Source organism: Gadus chalcogrammus, chromosome 7 (genome assembly GCF_026213295.1).
Source record: "Gadus chalcogrammus isolate NIFS_2021 chromosome 7, NIFS_Gcha_1.0, whole genome shotgun sequence".
Classification (NCBI taxonomy): Eukaryota; Metazoa; Chordata; class Actinopteri; order Gadiformes; family Gadidae; genus Gadus; species Gadus chalcogrammus.
The window spans coordinates 26,945,910-26,968,818 of NC_079418.1; the positions used below are offsets into that span (position 1 = coordinate 26,945,910).

The 22,909-nt window shown below is 42.9% G+C and overlaps 1 protein-coding gene across 1 annotated transcript in view; it reads right to left on the reverse strand.

The window, feature by feature from the left end:
- Positions 1 to 22,909, reverse strand: part of LOC130386083 (follistatin-related protein 4-like) — a 198,109-nt gene that overhangs the window by 3,878 nt on the left and 171,322 nt on the right. Inside the window, exons 9-15 of the mRNA XM_056594865.1 lie at positions 18,633 to 18,753; positions 15,340 to 15,501; positions 7,538 to 7,672; positions 6,932 to 6,958; positions 5,635 to 5,753; positions 3,572 to 3,721; positions 207 to 314 (exon numbers count right to left, since the gene is read on the reverse strand). Of these exons, the coding sequence (XP_056450840.1) occupies positions 207 to 314; positions 3,572 to 3,721; positions 5,635 to 5,753; positions 6,932 to 6,958; positions 7,538 to 7,672; positions 15,340 to 15,501; positions 18,633 to 18,753 (822 nt within the window). The remainder of the gene's footprint in view (positions 1 to 206; positions 315 to 3,571; positions 3,722 to 5,634; positions 5,754 to 6,931; positions 6,959 to 7,537; positions 7,673 to 15,339; positions 15,502 to 18,632; positions 18,754 to 22,909) is intronic.

A 22,909-nucleotide genomic window follows, 5' to 3' on the forward strand; every position in this document is an offset into this window, starting at 1 on the left:
TTGAATTGAAATGGGATGAAATAATGCAAACACAGCTTTGCTTTGGATCCATACACAACTGCACATCAATACACACACACACACACACACACACACACACACACACACACACACACACACACACACACACACACACACACACACACACACACACACACACACACACATACATGCATACACACATACACACATGTATAGACCCCTACCTGTAAAGTAGGATAGGTCTTCTGCATGTCCCCCCATGTGAGGACCCAGATCTGATCATGTGACTTGTCATACAGCAACTTCACAGGATATGGGTCTGTTGCAACCGCCTGGAGAAAGAGAGAGAAGGAGAGAGAAAGAGAGAGGCGGATAGAGAAGAGAGAGAAAGAGAGAGTGACAGAGACAGGGAGACACAACCATTTTATTGCAATCCGTTATCTGTTCAGACAAATCTTGTCTGAACAGGGATGCACATTTGCCATGTCAATAAAAGCGGTTGGTATCGGCCGGAAAAGAAGTGTGTTCGAGGAAAAAAGGAAAAACATCAGCAACACAGTGTTTCCCAACATTATACAGATAAAACAGAAAAATCTCTGATGTCTGTTCTGCTGAATAAAAGACTGGAACAGTGGGGAGCTGCAGACAACGGGGGCCTCAATATGACTAATTCAAAGATCAAATACAGACAAGAGCAGGACAGAAGTGGAAGAGGGGCAGGAAGAGTCGAGTAGAGGAGGAGTCAATAGGTGCTTCACTTTTCAGGTATATAGAGAGAGAGACCGGGAGAGGGATCCATATGGAAAGAGACCGAGTTAGGATGGGAGGCACAGCAAGAAATAGAGACAGAGAGAGAGAGAGAGAGAAAAGAAAGCTGAGCGGAAGAGAGAGAGAGATGGTTGGATAGGGTGTGGGACAAAGAGAGAGAGAGAGAGAGAGAGAGAGAGAGAGAGAGAGAGAGAGAGAGAGAGAGAGAGAGAGAGAGAGAGAGAGAGAGAGAGAGAGAGAGTAATGTGGGGTGGGGGGATGATGTGTTGAACTTGTCAACAAGCAGGGATAACTCCATCCATTCTTATGCTAGGCTGGCCCCTGTGTACGGGGCCCCACGTGGAGCTGACAGCCTGGCCAGCAGAGCAGGACCACAGGGCCCTGTGTTTGGTTATGGGAGGGTCAGACCTCTGCTAGCACCGCTCAGCCAGGCTCCAGCTCAGCACACGTGTAGCTACTCTAACGTCAACCACTGAGTGTGTTTGTATGTGAGTATGGTTGGGTGTGTTCCAACACATTGTAGTGTATTGGAATATCATCATTCATTTTGTCTTCTTAATGTTTATAGAGACGTTCGACATCATATCTGATGATGTTCCTTAATGACGCAAACAGTGCATAGATCTTAATTTAAAGGGACAGTGTACTGCATTGTTAAACCCTATTTCCATGTTTAGATTTAGCGATTTAGCGCAACAATTGTTTTCAACATATGATTCAGTATGAGTCTCAATCTAAATCGTCAAATAAATCAATGAAATCACCCCTACTGTGAAAAACAAGGAAAATGGGGACAGTCCTCTATCAGTGCTTATGCAGCATAAACACAAAACACTCACATCAGTTCATAATGCAGGGAAATCTGTCAAAACAATGAAACATTTAATGGGAAAAGGTTGATTTATGAAAAGTAGCGAAAGCCAGAGAGAGGAAAAGCGAGCGAGAGAGAGAGAGAGAGAATAACGGGAGTAGGAGAAGGCACTCCATGTCTTTCACGTCTCTCTTTGTTTGTTTCATGGCCTTTCAAGGTTTTTTTGCGTGGCATTTCTGTTTGATGTGATCAGTACTAAGAGCGACAGGAAGGAAGGAGAAGACAAGATGGAGCCTGGGCAGTCAAAGGTCGGGAACTGAACTTTTGCTACAGAGAGTGTGTGTACATGTCAGGGTGAACAGTAGCCTTTCAACACCACTATTGCTCACTGCTCCCCTGCAGCTGGCCATCCATCTACACACATTAGTGCTTGAGATAATACGGAAGGGAGGATGAACAAAAAGGAAATTAATACAAATAAATATCAGATCTAGCCTCATGCTGCTGTTGGGAACAGTTTGGCACGTGGCACGACATTGATAATTACTACCAATGGCTACTATAACTAACAACTAGTTATCACTAGGTAATAGTGATTGATGAGGGGACAACACAACATGACATACAAAACTATAATGTATGGAGAAGAAAATAAATAGCATACAATTTAATATTATAAGTAACCATTTAATTCGTGTGTCTGAGACAGTAGTTTTTATATTTAACTAATCATTAAGGATCAAATTACTGACTGATTGTAGAATTTATTTTCTTTCTCAATGTTAAAGTATAAATGTTCTTCCCCATTGTAGGATAGTTATAATACTTTTCCAAGCAATATGACTCAAAGCATTTTGTATTATTGATTATTGATATCAAATTGTACTTCAATCACACACGCATACACGTGCACACGCACAGCAAGGCAAGAGGCAGCTTCTGGATGCAGATAGGAGTCCGTTATCTTGCTCATGGATACTTCAACACTTTGGGTTTGAGGAACCAGTGACGTCTACAGTTGCCATGACAACGACACCACAATGACAGAACAGCTCAAGTGCCTCCTGCGCTACCTCCACTCCATTATCTTTTCCCCCAGCCCCCCAAACCCTCCTCTCCTTGACTCAGGCCTTGCCCCCCTATCCCATAACTGTGGGTGACCATGAAGGAGGGGGTCCCTTGGGAGAGGGCTGGGCCTTTAAACAGCCTTTATACCGGCATGATGAATGGCACTGCAGTACCGTCCATCTGCCCCCCCCCCCCTCCCCCAGGCACGATGCTGGTGTTTCAAGTACCGCCGCTTGTTATTTATCCTTGCCTTGCATGCGGTCTTTTGAGCAACGGCGTTCAGTTGTTAACTGGAAACAATTTGAGAGCGTAATAATAACAAAACACTAGAATCAGACCACAAGTATACCAGCGCTAAACCTAATATCATGCAAGTCGCTGCTTCAGCTTACCATAGCCTGATGCGTTCATTCACTCCTCTGTGGGCAACATTATTGCTTCGGCTATAATTTACCAGCGAGTTAAGTCGCCGTCTTGAAAGCCGTGTGTGCGTGTAAGCGTGGACTTCCCGGGCTAATACTGTGATACCCCATTTGTCTGGACGCAATCATGAACCCCATGCATGGGGTCATAGCGATAGCAATCATAGCTGCCAGCATGCTTTATACGGATATGAGCAATGTTCCTTAAATTAATAAAGTAGTATTTCTAAAGTAGTATTAAAAAAGATTTTTTTTTTTTTTATCTTTTGGATATCCTTGTGAAATAGCATTTGAATGCATATAAATATAAAGCAAAAAAGTGTATATTAGGGTTAGGGTTATAATAAAAAAAAAGAAGCTGAATGGCCAGTGACAAATTTCTTATCAAATAAGATTCTCCCTTCCCTTCCCTCTGACACCGTATTTCTTTTTTACAGTATTTTACATCCAGGATCATATCCCGTCCATTGGATTTAGAAAGTGAGTTTGTGTCTTTAAAAAACCAAACCCAGCGACCCACCTGCACCACCTTCTGAGCCTGGGTGTCCACCACCAGCAGGCGGCTCTGCAGGGGCTGGCTGACGTAGATGTACTTCTCCCTCACGTTGACTGCTGATGACCAGGCACAGCGCTGGGGCGCAACCCCCTCCCCTTTAGGGCACATCTCCTCCTGAGGGGGGCCGCAGAGAGAGAGAGAGAGAGAGAGAGAGAGAGAGAGAGAGAGAGAGAGAGAGAGAGAGAGAGAGAGAGAGAGAGAGAGAGAGAGAGATCACAGTCAAGGCCACAGACTGTTAATCACTGTTCCTTTGAATGTGAATGATTATAACTAATCATAATCACAATAGCAGTGGAAGTAGCAGTAGTAAAGGTAGCAGTTAAAGTAACAATAGTGCTAATGGTAGCTGGTTGTTTTTATGTTTACAAAAGCAGGTTTGGTTCATGCCCTGATCTTTAACATCTGCTTAATAGCAGCCTTATACCACCATACCAGTCTCCTTAACCTTAAAGTTCCACACACATACAGCAATAGGCATCATATTAAACACACACACACACACACACACACACACACACACACACACACACACACACACACACACACACACACACACACACACACACACACACACACACACACACACACACACACACACACACACACACCTCACTAGAATAATTCAGTTTACAGTGGTGGTGGCAAGTCACGTAGCTTATGAAATTTGTATCGACCTCTAATACAATTATGCGATCCTGAACAACTTAAATCTCTCAGCCAAACAAGATGCCTGAAACAGCTAAATCCCATTCCACACAGCAAAGTATGTTCTCACGTAGATTAAAAACCTTAGGGTCTCCAATATATACTCCATTTAATGGATATTTCTGCCGATAGATTTCGAAAATAGGCAATGCTGTTGTAGTAAGTGAAGTGCTGGAGCCCTCCTGTGACTAGAGTGGAAATGGTATGAACATTTCATGCAACAATACCTGTATAACCGTGAACCTAAATGTTCACGTTATCAGTACCACCGCACCCAAGTTAAAATGTGCTGCCATTTTCGGAAAGTACTGAAAAAGGTAGATACATTGACAACCCAATGTACAAATATTGACACTTGACACTGACCTCTATTAAAAGGTCAGGGTGAATATAATTGAATGACACCAAGCCAAACAATCACATCTGCACCATATGGCCATCAGGTGGTGATGAAAAAAATGTGTTCTGATTAAAGACAATTAAACTATTTCCTCTAAAACCCTCCTTTAGCTACTATACATTGATTGTAAACATCATATTTATTTGCAAAACCGTGCCCAGACACTGGATTATCCGTTTATGATTGTTTTGTGCGATCAAACACAACCTTGATGACAAACACAACAAGGGTAAGACCTAATCTTTGGTTGAACAACCTACAAGGAAAGTGTGTTCCTGTGACTAAACACAGTTTGGTCACAGTTTAGTCATGGTTTGGACTGTTGCAGTCAGGGGAGTTTCAGCTTTCATATGAAACATAGTTTGTGTTAATCAAATGACGTGAAAAGGATCGCTTTCGCTGTGCATGTGCAGTTATGAAATAAATAACTCTCTTTGTTCCATCTGTCTTTCGTATAGCTAACACCGTTATGATAGAATTTCTAGGGGTGTCTCACGTCACTGCTTTCTCGTGTGTTTAAATGCCTTGATACGTCTTTGCGATTGGGGTGAGGGGCTTTACCCGGACATTCCGAGGTGAATTAAACACACAATTTGGCACAATATGGCCTTGAGGTAGCTGCAGTTGGTCATATATTACTGATGAGAGGGTCTCTTCGAAAGCTCGGGAGCTCTGTCACTGGCGTAGGCCATGCTTTCATTGGATGCAAAACAGACTCTTCATATATAAACTACGCCGTAATTGCTTTTTTGCACTTCTATTTAGATCTCCATTTACATTTTGTTGTCTCTGTACTTGTACTCTGCACAAAGACAATAAATGTAATCTGAATCGTCATGAGGCCAAACATTAAGGACCGTGCTGATGGGGATACTTATGGACAGATATACGGGCCGTCAGTCAGGCTGGTCTCATTACTCACATGGGTAGCCACGATCCTCTCTGTGCATTTCATGTGCCTGCGGATCTCACACTCGCCAGGCTGAAGAACGGTGACTCCCTCGTCAGAGAACACGTAGAACATGTTCCCCACACTCAGCCCTGAGGAAAACCACAGCAAAGACAGGAATAAAGACTGTGAGATAGGACTAAGAGAACAGAAAAACAGCTCCAAGCTCCGGGTCAGTGGTCAATGGCTCTGCGGTCAAACTAACAACGAATAATTATAATAACAAGAGGATAATTGGCCAAGAAACTCCTCCAAACCGCACCTAATTCCATTGGAGAGGTATTTTTCTGCGTAAGAATGTTGGCTATGTGCCTGATTTTCAAGGCTTTATCCTTATCTCAGTATTTTTACTATTTATCAGAAAGAACTGAATAGGAACCAAAAAGATGGTGTCCTAACACAGAATGCTGCTCTTGACTACAGGCTTGTTGTGTATCTTAAGGGACAGCTGGTACCTGTCATAGGTCCTCAACATTTCATCAAGCAGTCTGCTGTTAAGTTAGCACGTCAGCCGCTAACATTTTAGCATGAACAGACAGTTTACGCTGTTGTCAGTTCTTCAGAAAAGGCCAGGACTGCATACAACAACAAAAAACAAGCTCTTCTGATGAATAACAACAGCTGTCAGATGTCTTTCCTGGATGTCTAAACAACAGCTGCCGATTTGTTAGCTAGAACCGAGAGTGTGGCGGGAGGGAACCATGTTGCGAGCAGGTCTGTTACAGCTGTCACATGTCCATAATGCAAGGGACACAGTTGAGCAGACTCATATCCTGTCTCCGCACTACAACAATGAAAAGCATCACATATGGCACAAAACAAAAAAAAAATCGTCACACTTCAGAATTCCTTTTAATTAAGACACGTGGATCTGTTGCGTGCATGCCCGATATACCGTACCAAATATATAATATTCACGGTGGCCCCCTAGAGCTCAAATCACCGCAACATAAGAAAACACATGTACTTGAGAAAATGCAAGCAAATTAAGAAAACGTCTTAATTTATTTTACAGCACATGAAAAACTCAGGCGACATAATGCATCACAGAAACGTGCTGCCATTACACAATGACACTGGAAGTGTTTCCGGAGAACACTCAAAAGGTGATGAACAGGCTTGGACAAAAAACAAAACCAAAAGGCATGCATCTAAGCTAATTTCCAACACCCCTGGATAGCTTCAACTTCAATGAGACTTCATGAGACAGACACTATGGCAGCAACAACAAGCCTGTTCAGACGTGAATCAAAACGTTGTGGCATATTACCTTCTTCTCTCCAGAGGATGTTGGCCACTGCAGAGTTCGCAGCAGAATGATGGAAATGGGAACAAAGGCGGCGGAGATAATGGCAGGTAGTCAGTGAGAGAGAGAAAGAGAGGAATAATATTGGTGAAAAAGGACCCAAGATCAAATTTCACTGAGAGAGCAGATCCTCTTAAGATAAACATTCAGCACCTTCTCTCATGACTTGTCAGTACCCATCAAAATTCAACCTCTTACACAAAGCACCGGATTAGTGTTAAACAACCACATATCAACACACATAGATTTGAAACATCTGATGGAGGGTCATGACCTCTTTTACAGCTGTAGCGAATATGAGACAATATGAATATCTAGATCTGCATTCAAAATTCAATATTGATTGTTGCATTAGTCAATATACTAAATATTAAAGACAAACTATAATCATTTGTAATAAAACACTTCACTACTCAACTAATAGTGGAGTCACGAGGCACTACAAACAGCTTTAATTAAAACTGAGCACATTACCAACTTGTGTATCTTTGTATATGTAATGAGTTTGTGTGTCACGGTGATGATTGGATGGTGGTTTTCACAATGCAGAGCTGTGTTCCTGGGACTCACAGGTCTTCCTGGCCGAGTCTTCCACGAACAGGGAGGAGATGTCCTCGTCCACCCCCACCTCGTTCTTGGCGATGCAGGTGTAGGCGCCGGTGTCTTCGTAGCGCACGCTGCCGATGTACAGCTCACTGCCATTGGCTGAGAGGAACATACGAAAGAAAAAAAAGCGATTCGGCTCCATCACTAATGTTCTGTGTTCATAGAGTTTCTAATGCATTCATGTTCAGGAGGTTGAATCTTGAGTCTCTTATAGACTGTTCCCCAGGTGGAGACACCCGATGACGTAATCAGCCTTTAAGAAATTATCTGCATTGCTTTTTAAAACAAGCATCGTCAGGCACTTGAAATGGAAAATATGGGAAGCCAAATACTTTTATAAGCCAAGCAAATAAAAGCAACAACATGATATTGCTATAACTAGTTTAAATTGAGGTTTTATACTAAGGTCTTGCCTCAAACGCCATACAACAAAATAAATGACAAGCTTGCCTAGTCATTTTTGGTGATATCAAGTCATATGAAACTACAGCCTGTTAGGCTGGGAACACACTCAAAGACATATACATCCTAACAGACCATCAAACATTTAACCACTTCATCCCAAAACCCATTACCGGGTTTTGCCCCACCCCCAACTTCAAAGACTTCATAAGGCATTTCAAAACATGACAAAGTAGTATAAATACTAGATTATCAACTGTTAGTCTATCATTACCGTTTGCTAAATGATAACTTTTTCAACCAAAGACAAAATAAGCATGCAACAACAAGAGTTGTATGAGTATTTCTGTGCACATGTTTCTGTGCACAAAACAACATGTTTGATATTATAAATATCAAACATGTTTAATCTATTGACTCCTGGAATCAGAACAGCTGCGACTGGCTGTAGGCTCAATTTGGAGGCTACAGATGTGTATCCTAAACCACTGCAAAGTACGAGATAACGTGTGGTCACAGTCCAGAGCGACGAGTGCAGACTCTGAAAAATATTAAATATCAGTTGTCAGGGGAAAATCTGGATTTGGCCGTTTAATCTTGGAGTGTGTTCCTGACTTTAAGGGAGAAACCCCCTATCCCTTTACCTGCCTTTCAGCTTTCCTGTTATTCTGGGGCAGATTTGCCAACTCCCCTGGAAAGATAGATAACCATGCCATTTTGTCACTTATATTCAAATAACACCGTCATTTAGAGAAAACAGGAGTCATGTTTTTGCCAGGGTCCGCCAACCAGTTAGCGAACGTTCCACCCTTCTGTCATGTCCGAGAGAGCACAGGCTTCTCGGACCCTGGATGTGTGGCCCATTGCATAAACAACATCGCGCATTAAAACACTCCTACACAACGACGGTTATACAAAGTCGTCGTGGGTCGCAACCATGGGGATAACACTCCCCCTCCTGTCTTGAAGTCTCAGGCCGAAAACATGTTTGTTTGAATATCGGTGTTTGAATATGAGCTGAAAGAGGTTGTTGACTTACACTCAATTCAGCAGGTGACCAGATAATCATATTAGCCAATCCATTTCCCAGAGGTGTCATTGGTAGGCACACACAGGTGTGGCTCCTGACACTATTCAGAGTCTGCTTCTTCTATGTACAATGCCCAGGCAATACACTAACCTAGGGAAGATAACACACACTGACCATGGCCCTTTATCCAAGAGCTGTCATAGCAGGGCCAACATGTGTAGACCCCGGCATCGTGTCGGGGCCTGGGCGTCCAAGGCTACAGCCCCTAATGTTTTATTAATGGCCCCCGATCCATGAACCAACGTTATTTTGTATTTTCTTTGCAAAAAAAGCTATCAGAAAAAAAACGCTGGATCTAAACATTTGTCATTCTGATCATGCATTAAAGCCTTCAGAAATCATATGATATCATTGATCAAAAACGTTTTAGGTCCTCTGGGTGTCTTTCAAAAAGTAGATGTACTTCACACTCCTTGACACGGGCACATTCTGTGTGAGCGAACGAGGGAGCGGGAGAGAGAGAGCGAGAAAGAGCAGGGCTTGTTATTGCACTAAACTGCATGAACTGTATCGGAAAAAATAATTGTGTGCATGTCCATGCGTGTTTTCGTGTGTGTGCATGTCTGCATGTGTGAATGTGTGTGTTTGCAAGCGAAGAAAATTGTATATTCTGATAAACTAAAGTTAACAAAAATATAATTAACGTTTTTTCTCTAGTCTGGTACAGAAGCATGTCAATAAATGTTTAATGATTGCAGTTGTGAAGTTATCTGCGTCTATTCAATACTAATGCTTATTGCAAACTACTACTACTAACTACTAACTAACTATATATATTTTGTACAAAATATTACCTATGAAGATATTTTCTTCGGACAAAACGTGGCTGCATTAAAAAGAACGCCCTACAGAGATCCAGGCTAAGCCCTGAAAGTATTAAATGTGGTGAGCACCATGGACCTTGTTACACACCCATACATTGCATTGGGAGTTGTTTCATTTGTGCGTCAAAGCAAAGCGCCAGCAACCGTCATCTTTTATTTTATTTTCACTAGTTACGTGTACTCACCGTGCAATGGTAAAAAAAGTAGCAGACTCAAAGTAGTGCCATGAGGGACACCTGTGATTGACCTGCAACAACACTCCTGTCAAATGGGTCTAGAAGTGGCTATGCATTCAAAAGCATGTGTTTACCTGTAGAGGGTGGCACATAATACAAACCAATCTACAAGTGGTGGGAATGTTTGATCTTCAAATTAAAGTGCTCTTGGCTAAAGTACAAAAATATATATTTTTTATTTTCTTGTAAACCCACCACCATTTTGGTGGTCGCACCAGTTTGTGTTGACATTTGAATTGTCTTCGAGCCTCACCTTTCTCAGTATCCTACCGTAATCACATCCAAAACTTTTTTCTTTCCATTTATAAGAAATCCATACTTGCATAACCGTATAATTTGTTTGCTCCATCTCTCTCTCTATGTTCCCACAAACTCACTCCTTCCCTCTGCTCTCTCTTCTCCTTGCTCTCTCTCTCTCTCTCTCTCTCTCTCTCTCTCTCTCTCTCTCTCTCTCTCTCTCTCTCTCTCTCTCTCTCTCTCTCTACTCTCTACATTGGTCTAATTGACCCATGTGTATCAGAGTGGCATAGCAAGAGGCTATTCTGAATGCAAAATGAGACTGAAATCCTGTTGTAATCCTTTCAAATCCAATCATAATACATGTTTGTCTTTCTTTCTCCATTTCTCCCATCTCGTTTCCCCCATGCTTTTCTCGTTTGAATCGACTGACGCGTCCAAAAGTGCAAGCAGTAGCATGCCGCTGATGAAAGTTTAGCACATTAGTGAAATATCTCTTGGCTCCTGATAACAGCGCCTGGTTGCTAAATTCTCTTTCATCATGGTGGGAATGTGTGTAATACGTCGTATGTTTGAGAAGAAAACTTAGCCTCGGTGCATGGCTGCGTTAAATAAGACAAGCTATTGAATTACACATAAATCATAATTATGTCCTGATCAATTATTATGGAAAGCCCCTGAGGCAGCCACACATTAAATGAGCCTTCACGGGGCCTGCGTGCAGACTGAGAGCTGCTTGTGGAGCTTGGTCTGGGGGGGAGGTGGGGGGTTGTCTGTCATAACAGCTGTTCTAAGCCTGCACCCCAAGGTGCGTAAATCCAAAGACCTTCGGGGAAACAACGAACAGATACATAAATTGAATTAGTAATCAATAGCCTCGCGTGCTTACGGTGGTTGTAAATGCTTTGTAGGTAGACAATGTAATCCAGCAGCAGCAACCTGTGGTGTGTTCTGCCAATTGAAATGCTTAATGTAGAAAAACAAAATGTTGCTTTGGCTGGGAAGGCTGCATAATGGAGCTGGATTTATTGGCGGCTACTGTCGCCATACTCTGTGCTGTTTATATTTGCATGTCTCACATTCACCAATGAAAAACACACAAATGCACCAACACACATAGAAGCACACACACATCGGCACACAAGCACACGCACAAACACACACTAGCCACTGTGCGAATAATGTGCTGCAGAATGGCTCAACTTTTGTTTAACATGAATCACCGTTTATAAATGGGATGCAGGTTTACAGGTTATCCAACACATACTATTGACAATATTCATCATCAATAGTCAAAATATATGCCGTGTCAGAGACATTTATCTGTTAGACAGTAAGTCGCATTAAGAATGTCCTTTTGCCGTGTGTACTACAGGAGTTAAAACTAACGTTGGCAACATGGCAGTTAAAGTGGGAGAGTATAATCAACCGATATAGCAGGAAGATGGTGTCCAAAGTGGCTCAAGCACCATGGAAAGCGACAGGCTCCTCACATAACCAAGGAGCTTCAGTAAGCTGCAATCAGCTCCATGAACTGCAAATATTTAATTGGCGTGGGGAAAAAGGGCAACCAACAATCACGTTCAATGACAAAGAACCTAAACTTGTAAGCTATGACCTTTACATTTACAGACCAAATATTTAAATCCAACTCATAAATCAATCAAGGAACCTCATCCCTTGACCCTTGGCTACTTGATGCTGTCGTAGATGACACCCTTTTGGAAGTACCTACTGGCACCTTAAACAATACAGGCTAGGTAGTCAGAAGGTTGGAGAAAATGAATTAAATTCACAGTGCGTATCTTTCACTTACTAAATCTGAGCTGACGAAGAACTCTTATTCTGATTGCGTTTTTATGTTCATAAAAATGTAAATCTGATTCAATGATCAAATGTTCAGAAGACACACAGCTGCCCTAGTATAAGAGTTCCTCCAATTACCCCCCCCCCCACCACCACTGCTTTATAATAAGGGTAAAATAATTAATAATTATTTAATATTAGTTAATGCAGTAATAATCATTAATTTAGTTAATTAACGTTGTGTAATGACGCTATGCAGCGCTTTCGTGCCGTTTGTTCAACAAGAGGGAAAGAGCCCTATCTCCATTCCTCACACTTCCTCTCCCTATCTGCCTCTCCCACTTTCTCCCAAAATACCTCTCTCTCTCTACCCCTCCCCCTTTCTCTCTAAATAACTATTTTTCCATCTGCCCCTCCCCCTTTCTCCCCATCTACCTGTCTTCTCATCTGCCCCTCCCACTCTCTCCAAAATACCTCTCACTATCTAACCCTCCCCCTTTCTCCCCCTCTACCTCCCTTCCTCTCTGCCCCTCCCCCTTTCTCCCCTCTGTCTCCCTCTCTATCCGCCCCTCCTACCTTCTCCCTAAATACCTCTCTCTCTATCTGTCCCTCCCTCTTTCTCCCTAAATACCACTCTCCCTATCTGCCTCTCCCCCTTTCTCCCTAAATACCTCTCTCCCTATCTACCCCTCCACCATCCCCCCTCTACCTCCCTGCCTATCTGCCTCTCCCCCTTTCTCCCTAAATACCTCTCTCCCTATCTACCCCTCCACCTTCCCCCCTCTACCTCCCTGCCTATCTGCCTCTCCCCCTTTCTCCCCCTCTACCTGCCTCCCTATCTGCCTCTCCCCCTTTCTCCCCCTTTACCTCCCTCCCTATCTGCCTCTCCCCCTTTCTCCCCCTTTCCCTCCCTTCCTATCTGCCTCTCCCCCTTTCGCCCCCTCTACCTCCCTTCCTATCTGCCTCTCCCCCTCTACCTCCCTCCCTATCTGCCTCTCCCCCTTTCTCCCCCTTTACCTCCCTCCCTATCTGCCTCTCCGGGGTTCTCTTAATTTCTATCTCTACTTGTTATCTGCATCTTTCATGTCACCCCTTTGTGTCTCTCGACCTTAATCCACACACACACACACACACACACACACACACACACACACACACACACACACACACACACATTCAGGGATACACACTCTCTGACACAGACCCTTACACGGATACACACACGCCAGTACAGCCACACCAAAGCTCCTTCCAACAGCATGAGCGCGTAAATTAATGAGATTAAAATACATCTGCTTGCTAATTAATTGCACATGCCAAAGACTTAGTAATACTTAGTGGGCGTACTATGCACAGCATTTTGCCTTCGCAAGCACTCCATCCCCCCACTCAACACAGCCTTGTCTAACCTCCACCTTGTCCAACCGTTCACTTGCATGGGCCCTTCACAACTTCCGGCGGTAAAACTATATTTGATAATTCACCGTTGCTAAGTATAATTGACCGCTGTCAAGGAAAACAAAGGATTCCGGACCACCGGACCACTCCGCAAGTGGTCCGGTAACTTGTCAACCCCAGCGTCTTCGGTTGCTAAGCGACGTCAACGTCTTTGGCGGACTATTTCTCTGCTGATCAACACTATGAATGCTGGTAACAAATACATTGTAAATAAATTGTTTCGTTTTGGGAAGTAGCCGTGTCATAAGCGGGATAATGTATGGAACTTCGCCGGTCATTATCGCAAATAAGCCCCTTCAGGGCGAAGCAAGACACCTTCGCTGCGCGTCGGTGTCCTGTTCGCCCTGTCGGGGCTTATTTTCCCGATAATGACCGGCGTTCTATACATTATCCCTTACATAATATCCATAAACAATTCATAAGAAAATGTTTCTAATTTGTCTGTTTGTGTCCTGGTACAACCCCCCCCCCCCCACACACACACCACTCCCTCCTACACCGCCCCCCCCCCCCCCCCCACAGATAAACCGCTCCCACCTACGCTCACACAAACACCACTCCCTACACAAACACAAACACAAACACAAACACACACACACACACACACACACACACACACACACACACACACACACACACACACACACACACACACACACACACACACCAGCCTGTCCTGCATGCACTTGCTATTCAGAAACTATGAGCAAGGTATCCAGATTATCCAGATGAAGCAGTGTCCCGGGAGTCTGCGGCGCTGCTGTTGTTTATACGTTAGCGAACCCTGCCACACCTCCTCTTTGTTTGAGTGCTTTAGGAGGTTGGGCAACAGACTATTAACACAGGTAATGGTCCAAACACTGCCAATAAAACTCTGGGTTAATGAGAACCAAGCCATAAAGAGGAGCTTCCTTTTCTCCCTCTCTCTTACTCTCTTTTACAACTGACATTGAAGAAATACCTTTTAAAATGACCCTACTGAGGCAGGCGCGAATGAAAGCCATACATTTGATTTATATTTGAATTTTAATCTGTCATTTTCACAGTTCTAAATGAGTAGACTTGTTCCATCCTTCACAACTCAACTGTCTCCCGTTCAGAAGGAGGAGGGCCATTTTCGTTGAGTTTAACTTTCACTTTTACATCCACACATATTAATTAAATCCCCAAGTTCCATTCAAGTTCCATTCTTCTGCTTCGGTTTTATTTAAATCCACCTTGACAGGATTACATTTCCCTTTATGATGAACGACGTATTGTCGCCTCGACGACACAATGTTGTTTCCATGGTTTTTCATTAGACACAGTGACGGGAGGCGTCGCATAACAGGAAGCTGTTTATCTCTGAGGGCGAAGCGATGGTACTTGAAATCGAGACTCGAGATATGGAGTAAACACAACAAAATGAATAATAAACACCAGCGAGATCAACATAAACACACACAAACACACACACACATATTATGCAGCCAGCAATATACACATAGAAAGATGAGCCAATAGCAACTGGTTGATAAACAAGTTTGGATAACCACACACAGACACACAGACACACAGACACACAGACACACACACACACACACACACACACACACACACACACACACACACACACACACAAACACACACACACACACACACACACACACACACACACACACACACACACACACACACACACACACACACACACACACACAGAGGAAGGCTCACCTATGAGAGAGATCTGTTTGGAGGATTGCAGCTGAAGATCCAAGCCATTCTTCAGCCAAATGAGTTTTGGGTTTGGGATGCCGTCGGCATGGCAACGGAGGCTGGCAGACACTCCAGGTTCCTGGGCCTGGGTCTCCGGGTAGACCAGGATGACTGGTGGGACTGCACACACAGACACACACACACACACACACACACACATACATATATGTATATATATGTATAAATATAGACACACAAACCCACACACACCAGAGAGACAAACACAGAGGACACACAAGCAGTGAAAACTAATTACACACAAACAAACTGTGTCATGGTACACCAGGATTCCTATGGGTTACTTCATACACGCACACACTCACAAACCCACATAACACCGTAACTCCAGAGCCCTGGGGGTGCACCATTCGTGAGCCCTGCATGAAATGGCTTTCTGACGTGATCCCCCCCTTCACAAGTTCTGTCGGGAGGGGCTGCTCTCCAAGCATGTCCCTCCCCAGTGGGCCAGACACCCCCACCTCCCACCACCATGGAGTCAGGTGGGAGCGGAACACCAAAACTGTAGGCTGTTTTGTAAGCTCTCCCTTTTTACTTATATATATATATATATATATATATATATATATATAAAAGATTTACACAAGGCATATACATTATAGATATAGATAGAGGTGGTGATTGGGACGTCTAGTGACTACATGCAATAATCGTCCCCTGGATCAAGAAAGAAACTTGGAGGATACATTTGAAATGATCAACTCTTAGTCCAGTTAAATCCCGTCAAATTATTTTTCTATTTTGAAGTTTTCTTGCTGCCGCAGGGCCTTGGGAGGGGCTGACTCCTCCCTTCCAATTATGTCTGTAACTGGTGGAAGCCTGCTGCTAATTAAATTAGATTGGAATAATAATGAATTAGCTTAAATAAGACATGTATCATAATTGGCAGCAAGGCTGTTCAATGTTTAATATATATGCACCATACATTTTGGCTTATAGGGTCTTAACAAGCATTACATTAATAGTTAATCTATTGAGGGGCATCCATGAGGGATCCTTAAGTGAAACAAAAGCAACAAACAATAATTAATTACAATAACAAATAATGATATGTTAATCAACCATTTCAATGACAACCCTGAATCCCATTATGAACCCTGGCCTCTCAATCTGCCAGGCTACACTCCTGCTCAGGTATTTTGCACATCTCAATTGCTTTCTTATGAACCTTTCCTCTTGCAAAACACAATAAAAAATTAGGCTTATTGTAGGGCTAAATTGAAAATAATTTCTTCCTTTATGTTGTGTCTTGCATGCAGCTCCTTGTTGAAACAAAGGCTGCTGAAGTGTGTGTGTGCATCTGTTTCTTTATGACTTTAAAGGTGTATGTGTGTGTGTGTACTCGCCCGTGTTGCGTTTCTAATCTTCCATTTGTAATGCTATAACATGGGGGGGTGCGGGCGTTCCCGAGACGGCTAAGCAATCCCTCGTGTGTTGGAGGGAGAAGCCCTATGCAAATGATTAGTCTGAGTGGGAGTGTTGATACCCTGCCTGCTGCTACTTAAACACACCCTGTGTGGACGTCTGTGTGTCTGTGTTTGCCTGTATATCTCTCTGTGTGTGTGTGTGTGTGTCCGCTGGCTGTTTGATGTTGCCCAGCTCAGATGGGCAGCCATCTCTTCAAGCAAATCCATTGGACACTCTTAAGACGTCGAGAGTTGGTCCAAATCACACATGAGAATGGCACCCAACAAAGCTGTGCATAATTGTAGTTATTTGTCTGGGAGCAGGCATAAGGTAGGGGGCAAGGAGAGGTATTGTTTCAGAATAGCACAGCTGCGCGATTCATTCTTATTGTAGGGAAACTAATCACTTTGACAAAGCGCTTCTTTCAGCAAACCGTGCACTTCTCGTAACGTCTGACAAACTAACCACACCACATTAAGGATGACAAAATCTCAAGTCTCAAGTTGTAGGAACATAGCCCTATAAAAATACTATGAACTGCATGCTCTTGTGTATAAGACGGATCGCCACGCTCAAAGAGTATGGCTAGAGTTCCAACAGATTGATTATTTATGATTTGTTCATTCCTATAACTATAGAAGCCTAATTTAAACGTTAATGAAGGTTAAATAGAAGTGCACTGGAGTGATGTTAGTTTGACGATATTCTCTTGCAAAACAAAAACAGCTTGTTGAAATAGGACCGATTTTGTTCCTAGCAGTCTTGTATAAAGACACACTATGAGATCGCTGAGATCCATATTGAACGAGTTGTTTTCCTAACATTAAGGACATTGTGTGGCCCTCTGGGAAATGTCTGTGAAACATTGTCCAATGTGTAAACAGGCCTAATAGGGAATCAATCGTTTCTCTATGAGCTATTTAGACTTGGAAGCAGAACTGGGAGAATATTGAACGTCCAACTGAATTCCTCATTACGGATCACATTGTGTGCGTCGCCCTCCCTCTGAAACAACCCAAATATATTAAACACGTCTTACACAAATTGATCAGAATTTATGGAAGGCTATAATATAAAACTAAATAGGCGATAAAAGTGTGAGTATTCATGTTTAAACGACACAAGACAAGCGCGTCATCAGGTAAAGACACAACTTCAACCAGGAAACCTTATGGAAGTTACCATATAATTAGGAATGTGGTGAGGGTTAGGGATTAACGTTAGGAATAGGCTGGTGCAGCACTAAATTTGGGCTCAGCTTGTCTGTCACTTAAAAGATCATTCATTTACACAGCCACAGCATTAGGGAACAATATCCCTGTTTGTACCTGTGAAATGACCTATAGAACATTGTTCAGTATCTACAGTCCTAATTAAGGGAAATGTGTAATTATTTAATAATAACATCAGTGTCTGTTTGTTTGTAATGTAATGCTGAAAATGAAAAATGGTTGGTTGGTATTGGAATGTATTTAGGCTATTTTGTCTGAATGCAACATCAACTCATTGAATGTTACAAATGTGTTTCATTGTTTATTTCTTATGTGTGGACCACAGGAATATTAGCACATTACACGTATGCAGCTAATCCGACAAATAAACATTAAAGTCGGTATTAATTACATGCTATATACATCAGGTTGTTTAACTGCTTGTTACACGTGTTATTATACTGTTAGGAGGATTCTGCAGTGTTCACATAATTAATAATAATACAATAATAATAAAATAAGTGATCACTATCATATCATTCTCCTGACATCTACTTAGTAGTATCATTGTACTTCCCAGCACTATAGGTAGGTAAGTAAGGGGGCGTTACTGACCATTCACCTGCAGAACATGCGTTTGGTGAAGGTCCTCGTAGCCGTATGCATGGCAACTGTACTTCCCCATGTGGATGGTGGTCACCTTGGTGATGTACAGGGAGCCGTCATCCCCAAAGTCCTGCAGGGGGGAAGGAGCGAGGGAGAGAGAGAGAGAGAGAGAGAGAGAGAGAGAGAGAGAGAGAGAGAGAGGGAGAGGGAGAGAGAGAGAGAGAGAGGGGGGGAGAGAGAGAGAGAGAGAGAGAGAGAGAGAGAGAGAGAGAGAGAGAGAGAGAGGGGGAGAGAGAAAGAGAGAGAGAGAGAGAGAGAGAGAGAGAGAGAGAGAGAGAGAGAGAGAGAGAGAGAGAGAGGGGAGAGAGAAAGAGAGAGAGAGAGAGAGAGAGAGAGAGAGAGAGAGAGAGAGAGAGAGAGAGAGAGAGAGAGGGAGTGAGAGCAAGGAGAAGAGAGAGCAGAGGGAAGGAGTGAGTTTGTGAGAACATAAGAATGAGAGGATGAATGGGAGGGAGGGGTGAAAGTTTGGCAGTTAAAAGGCAGTGTGTGCATAACAGGAGGGCAATATTGGAGTCACGCACAGAGCAAGATGCACAGAGGGAAGAAAACAAGAAACAAATGAGGCAGCAAGAGAGAGAGAGAGAGGGCCAAGCATGGGGGAGGGGGGGGGAATAAGTTAGAGGAGACACAAACGCAACTTCAGATAGCATGAGAGGAGGAAGACAAGAAAAAAAAGACAGCTAGAAGGGAGATGGGGGGGGGGGGCTGATAAAAGACAGAGAGAGAGAACGGAAGAGAGAGTGAGGGAGAGTGATGGGACAGGAAGAGGGGCTATGAATCAACGGGTGTCCCCGCCGCGCCCAGGAAGGTGTTGGGGGGATTCGATCCCTCCCCCATGCGTCGTGGCGCTGCCTACGCCTGACTAATGGCAGGGGTTAAAAATATAAAAGCCATTAGGCTGATGAACGACGCCAGTTGTTGTGGGTGCAGCATTCAGTAGTCACCTGGGGAGTTCCAGCTTCCCAGCTTCACTCGGATTAAGACATTAAATAGTGTGCCGTCCTACAGAGTAGCGCAGCAGATGTACGGGGTGGAGATGGTGGTGGAGGTGAAACGTGGAGGAGGAGGGAGGGGGGGGTATTGCACTATTTCACAATATGGGGCCAAACAAGGAGAAGAGGTTGGCCTTTTTTCTACTTGGACAAAAGTTGGCTTGATGTGAGCGCAGAAAGTGTGAAAGGATCTTTTCAATAAACTTGATGAGGGCAAAATGCGATCATTGGTATATGATCAGTAATTAATGGCTGCCCCCGAATTTATGTTGCGAACATGATGACTTTGACCGCTTTTTACGATAAAAGCAGGGTTACAGCAATGACTGTAGACCCTCCCTTTGGTCCTCGATCACAGTGTGGGAGGACGTGATCAGTGGCTGTATCCCTGCTGATGACCTTATTGATTAGAAGTCAACTCAATGGAAAGTGGAGGTTTTTCATGATTCTTGTTCAAATGATGCCAACAGGTATAAGATGATAGTGGGAGTGTGTGCTAAGCACCAGGCCATGTAGCCATGTAGGACATATTCTTGAGTGTGTGTGGTGACGGCTGGTTAAACATTGCACATTGATTGTTCAATGTGCAACAGGTTTGCAGCCTCACCCAGCCCCAGAGTCCAATCAGTCTGACTAAGGCCAGGGGTGGCTGCAACAACCAGCCATCATCCACACACACTCACAATCATTTTTATGTATAAGTATGTGTCTATATGATAAGCATATGGGCTAAATGGGATCTTAATTTAGCATCCATATCAACTTGCATTGAATTGAATTAATTTCAATTTCTCATCATGAAACAATGTGTTTCCTTTGTGAAACTATACATTTAGGGACACACCGAACTTAAATGAAATATAGCATGTCTCCAAATGTTAGTCAATAAACAACCAAATGTATATCAAACTGTTGCTGTTTGATATACTATATATATACTATATATACTATACTACTATTTCTTCACTAATCCCATAAAAACAAAAACAAACAAGCATGCTTCATCAACGTTCAGCGACCCAACACGATTTATTGGGCTGGGATCAGTGAGGAAAGTTGTTGTTCTTATTGACACTCAATGCTAATAAACTGCATTCACAAAGCCCTCTTCAATACATTGAAATACAAATCCTCCCCTTTCATATTTAATTTGTCCATCAATTCTAATAGTTCTTGTAGTGTGTGCTGCATAGATCCTTGTCCAATTATATCCCTGATATTGTCTTGTTCTTTTGTGCATGCTTCTTATCTTACTCCCACCTCCCAGCCCAGCCCCTCTGAGCTCCAAGGCAACAGATAGTTAACGCTCCGTAACCCTTGGGGACGGCTCTGTGTGTCACGCCCCTTCTCTTTCTCCCTCGCTCCATGTCCACCAGCAGTGTTTCAAAACGGTCCGGCCAGACCCATGGAGTAGCACACAGTGAGGGAGCATTGGCATGGCGCAATGCACAGCCTTTGGTCAGGTTGTGCATTGTGCCATCAACTCTGCTGGTCTCATGGTGGGGACCATACACATAAGACCGAAGACGGTAGTGAGATGCATAGCCTCGAAACCCCATGAGGCAATCTGTTTAATCTGCTTCTGGGTTTCAGTTGTTTCACTCAGACCGCTTGGATGTGGCTGTTACATGCTGCAGGGGTGTATTGATTTGATAGATTTTTTTAAGGTTGCTTATAATCACGTTACATAAGATTGTTTTTCGGCTTATATTCCTTTTTCCTTTGTTTTGTGCAGTTTGATGTGAAGGCATGCGTTAACGGTCACTCATGGCTCTTGCAGCGCTTGATGATGTATTCATGGGAATACCAATACACACACACAAGTGCGCACACGCACACTATGGAAGGTCAAATTTAGTTGTTGAAAACACAGATTTTTACTCTCCTTTTCCTTAAATGTAAAACGCCGAAAAATGTAGCGTTTTGGGCGGCTTTTTAACACGCGATTGAACGCATCAAATAGTGCGTAATTCTTTTTTATAACTAGGTATTTTTGTCAAAAAGATTTGTGTACATTTCCATATGAAAACACGAAAATATAAATGTTCTTAACATACAGATATATTTCATGATAGACAGTGGGCATGTACCCTAGATTGATTTATGACGAATATTTTGAACATGGCGAGAAAATGACGTTCATATTTGGTTCCCTTTTAAATATAGTGTTAATAAAAAATAAGCAACACAAGTTGCCTATTGAGTGTGAGTATAAATTAAACACCACATCGCTATGGGAACATGCCCACTGAAGATCATGTAATGTCAATCTTCAGATCAATGTTTTAAGTACGTTTTGTTTATATTTCATTAATTAATTTTTTAACATAACACTTCTTTACCATCGTCATTATTGATATTATAACCTAAAGAAAAGGAGCTACTGGTAAAAATAGCCACGCTGCACAATAAGAAGATTCAATGAAGACCCACATAACAGACTTTCAATTCACACTGAACACAGCTGTAGTAGGGGTATGCTATTATGCTACTTAACGGAGAACACAATGGAGACAAAAATTTGCGATCCAAGTGAAAAAAATGTTTAGTCTGCAGTGTAATACTGAACACATTACTGTACACATGGATTCAACACCCGATATAGCCTAGGTACATAATGTAGTGAAGTGAATGCACAGCACCAACAACAGATCATTGATGTACTGGTGTGCGCTTACTTCAGGCTATTTTACGAGTTCAATAGCTAAGTCAAAAGCAGTCTAAAACGCTGTATTTGCAGACGTCGTACAGTTGAGGCAAAGCGGTGCAAGAAACTGGGTTTTGAACCACTAAATAAATTCACAGGAGCACTTTGGAGATGTCAGCCATTTGGCGGTGCTTCAAAGGGTAATTGTGTTGAACTTTTTAGTTTTTGCTCTGTTACTATGTCTGTCTAGGAAATTGACGTATACTTTTTTCAACAGTCATCGCCCAAAGAAATTCATTTTGAGGAAAGAAACAGGTAGCAAAGCAAAGGGAAGGGCTACTGACTGTCAACTCTGGTCGCACCTCTTTCATAATGCTTTGTTTTGGAAATGTCAAACTAGTAATTTGCCCTCTCTGGCTTATACTAACAATGAGACTATCACAGATACACTGTTGACATAAGCAGAAGTTCTTTGCTAATGCCAATCTTCATTAATTGATTTGCTTTGCGGTGACTTCTGCACACATAGCCGAAGGCTTTATGCTAGTGCTCCCTTCCTTATTGGAGAGAGAAGGCTACAGTCTCCC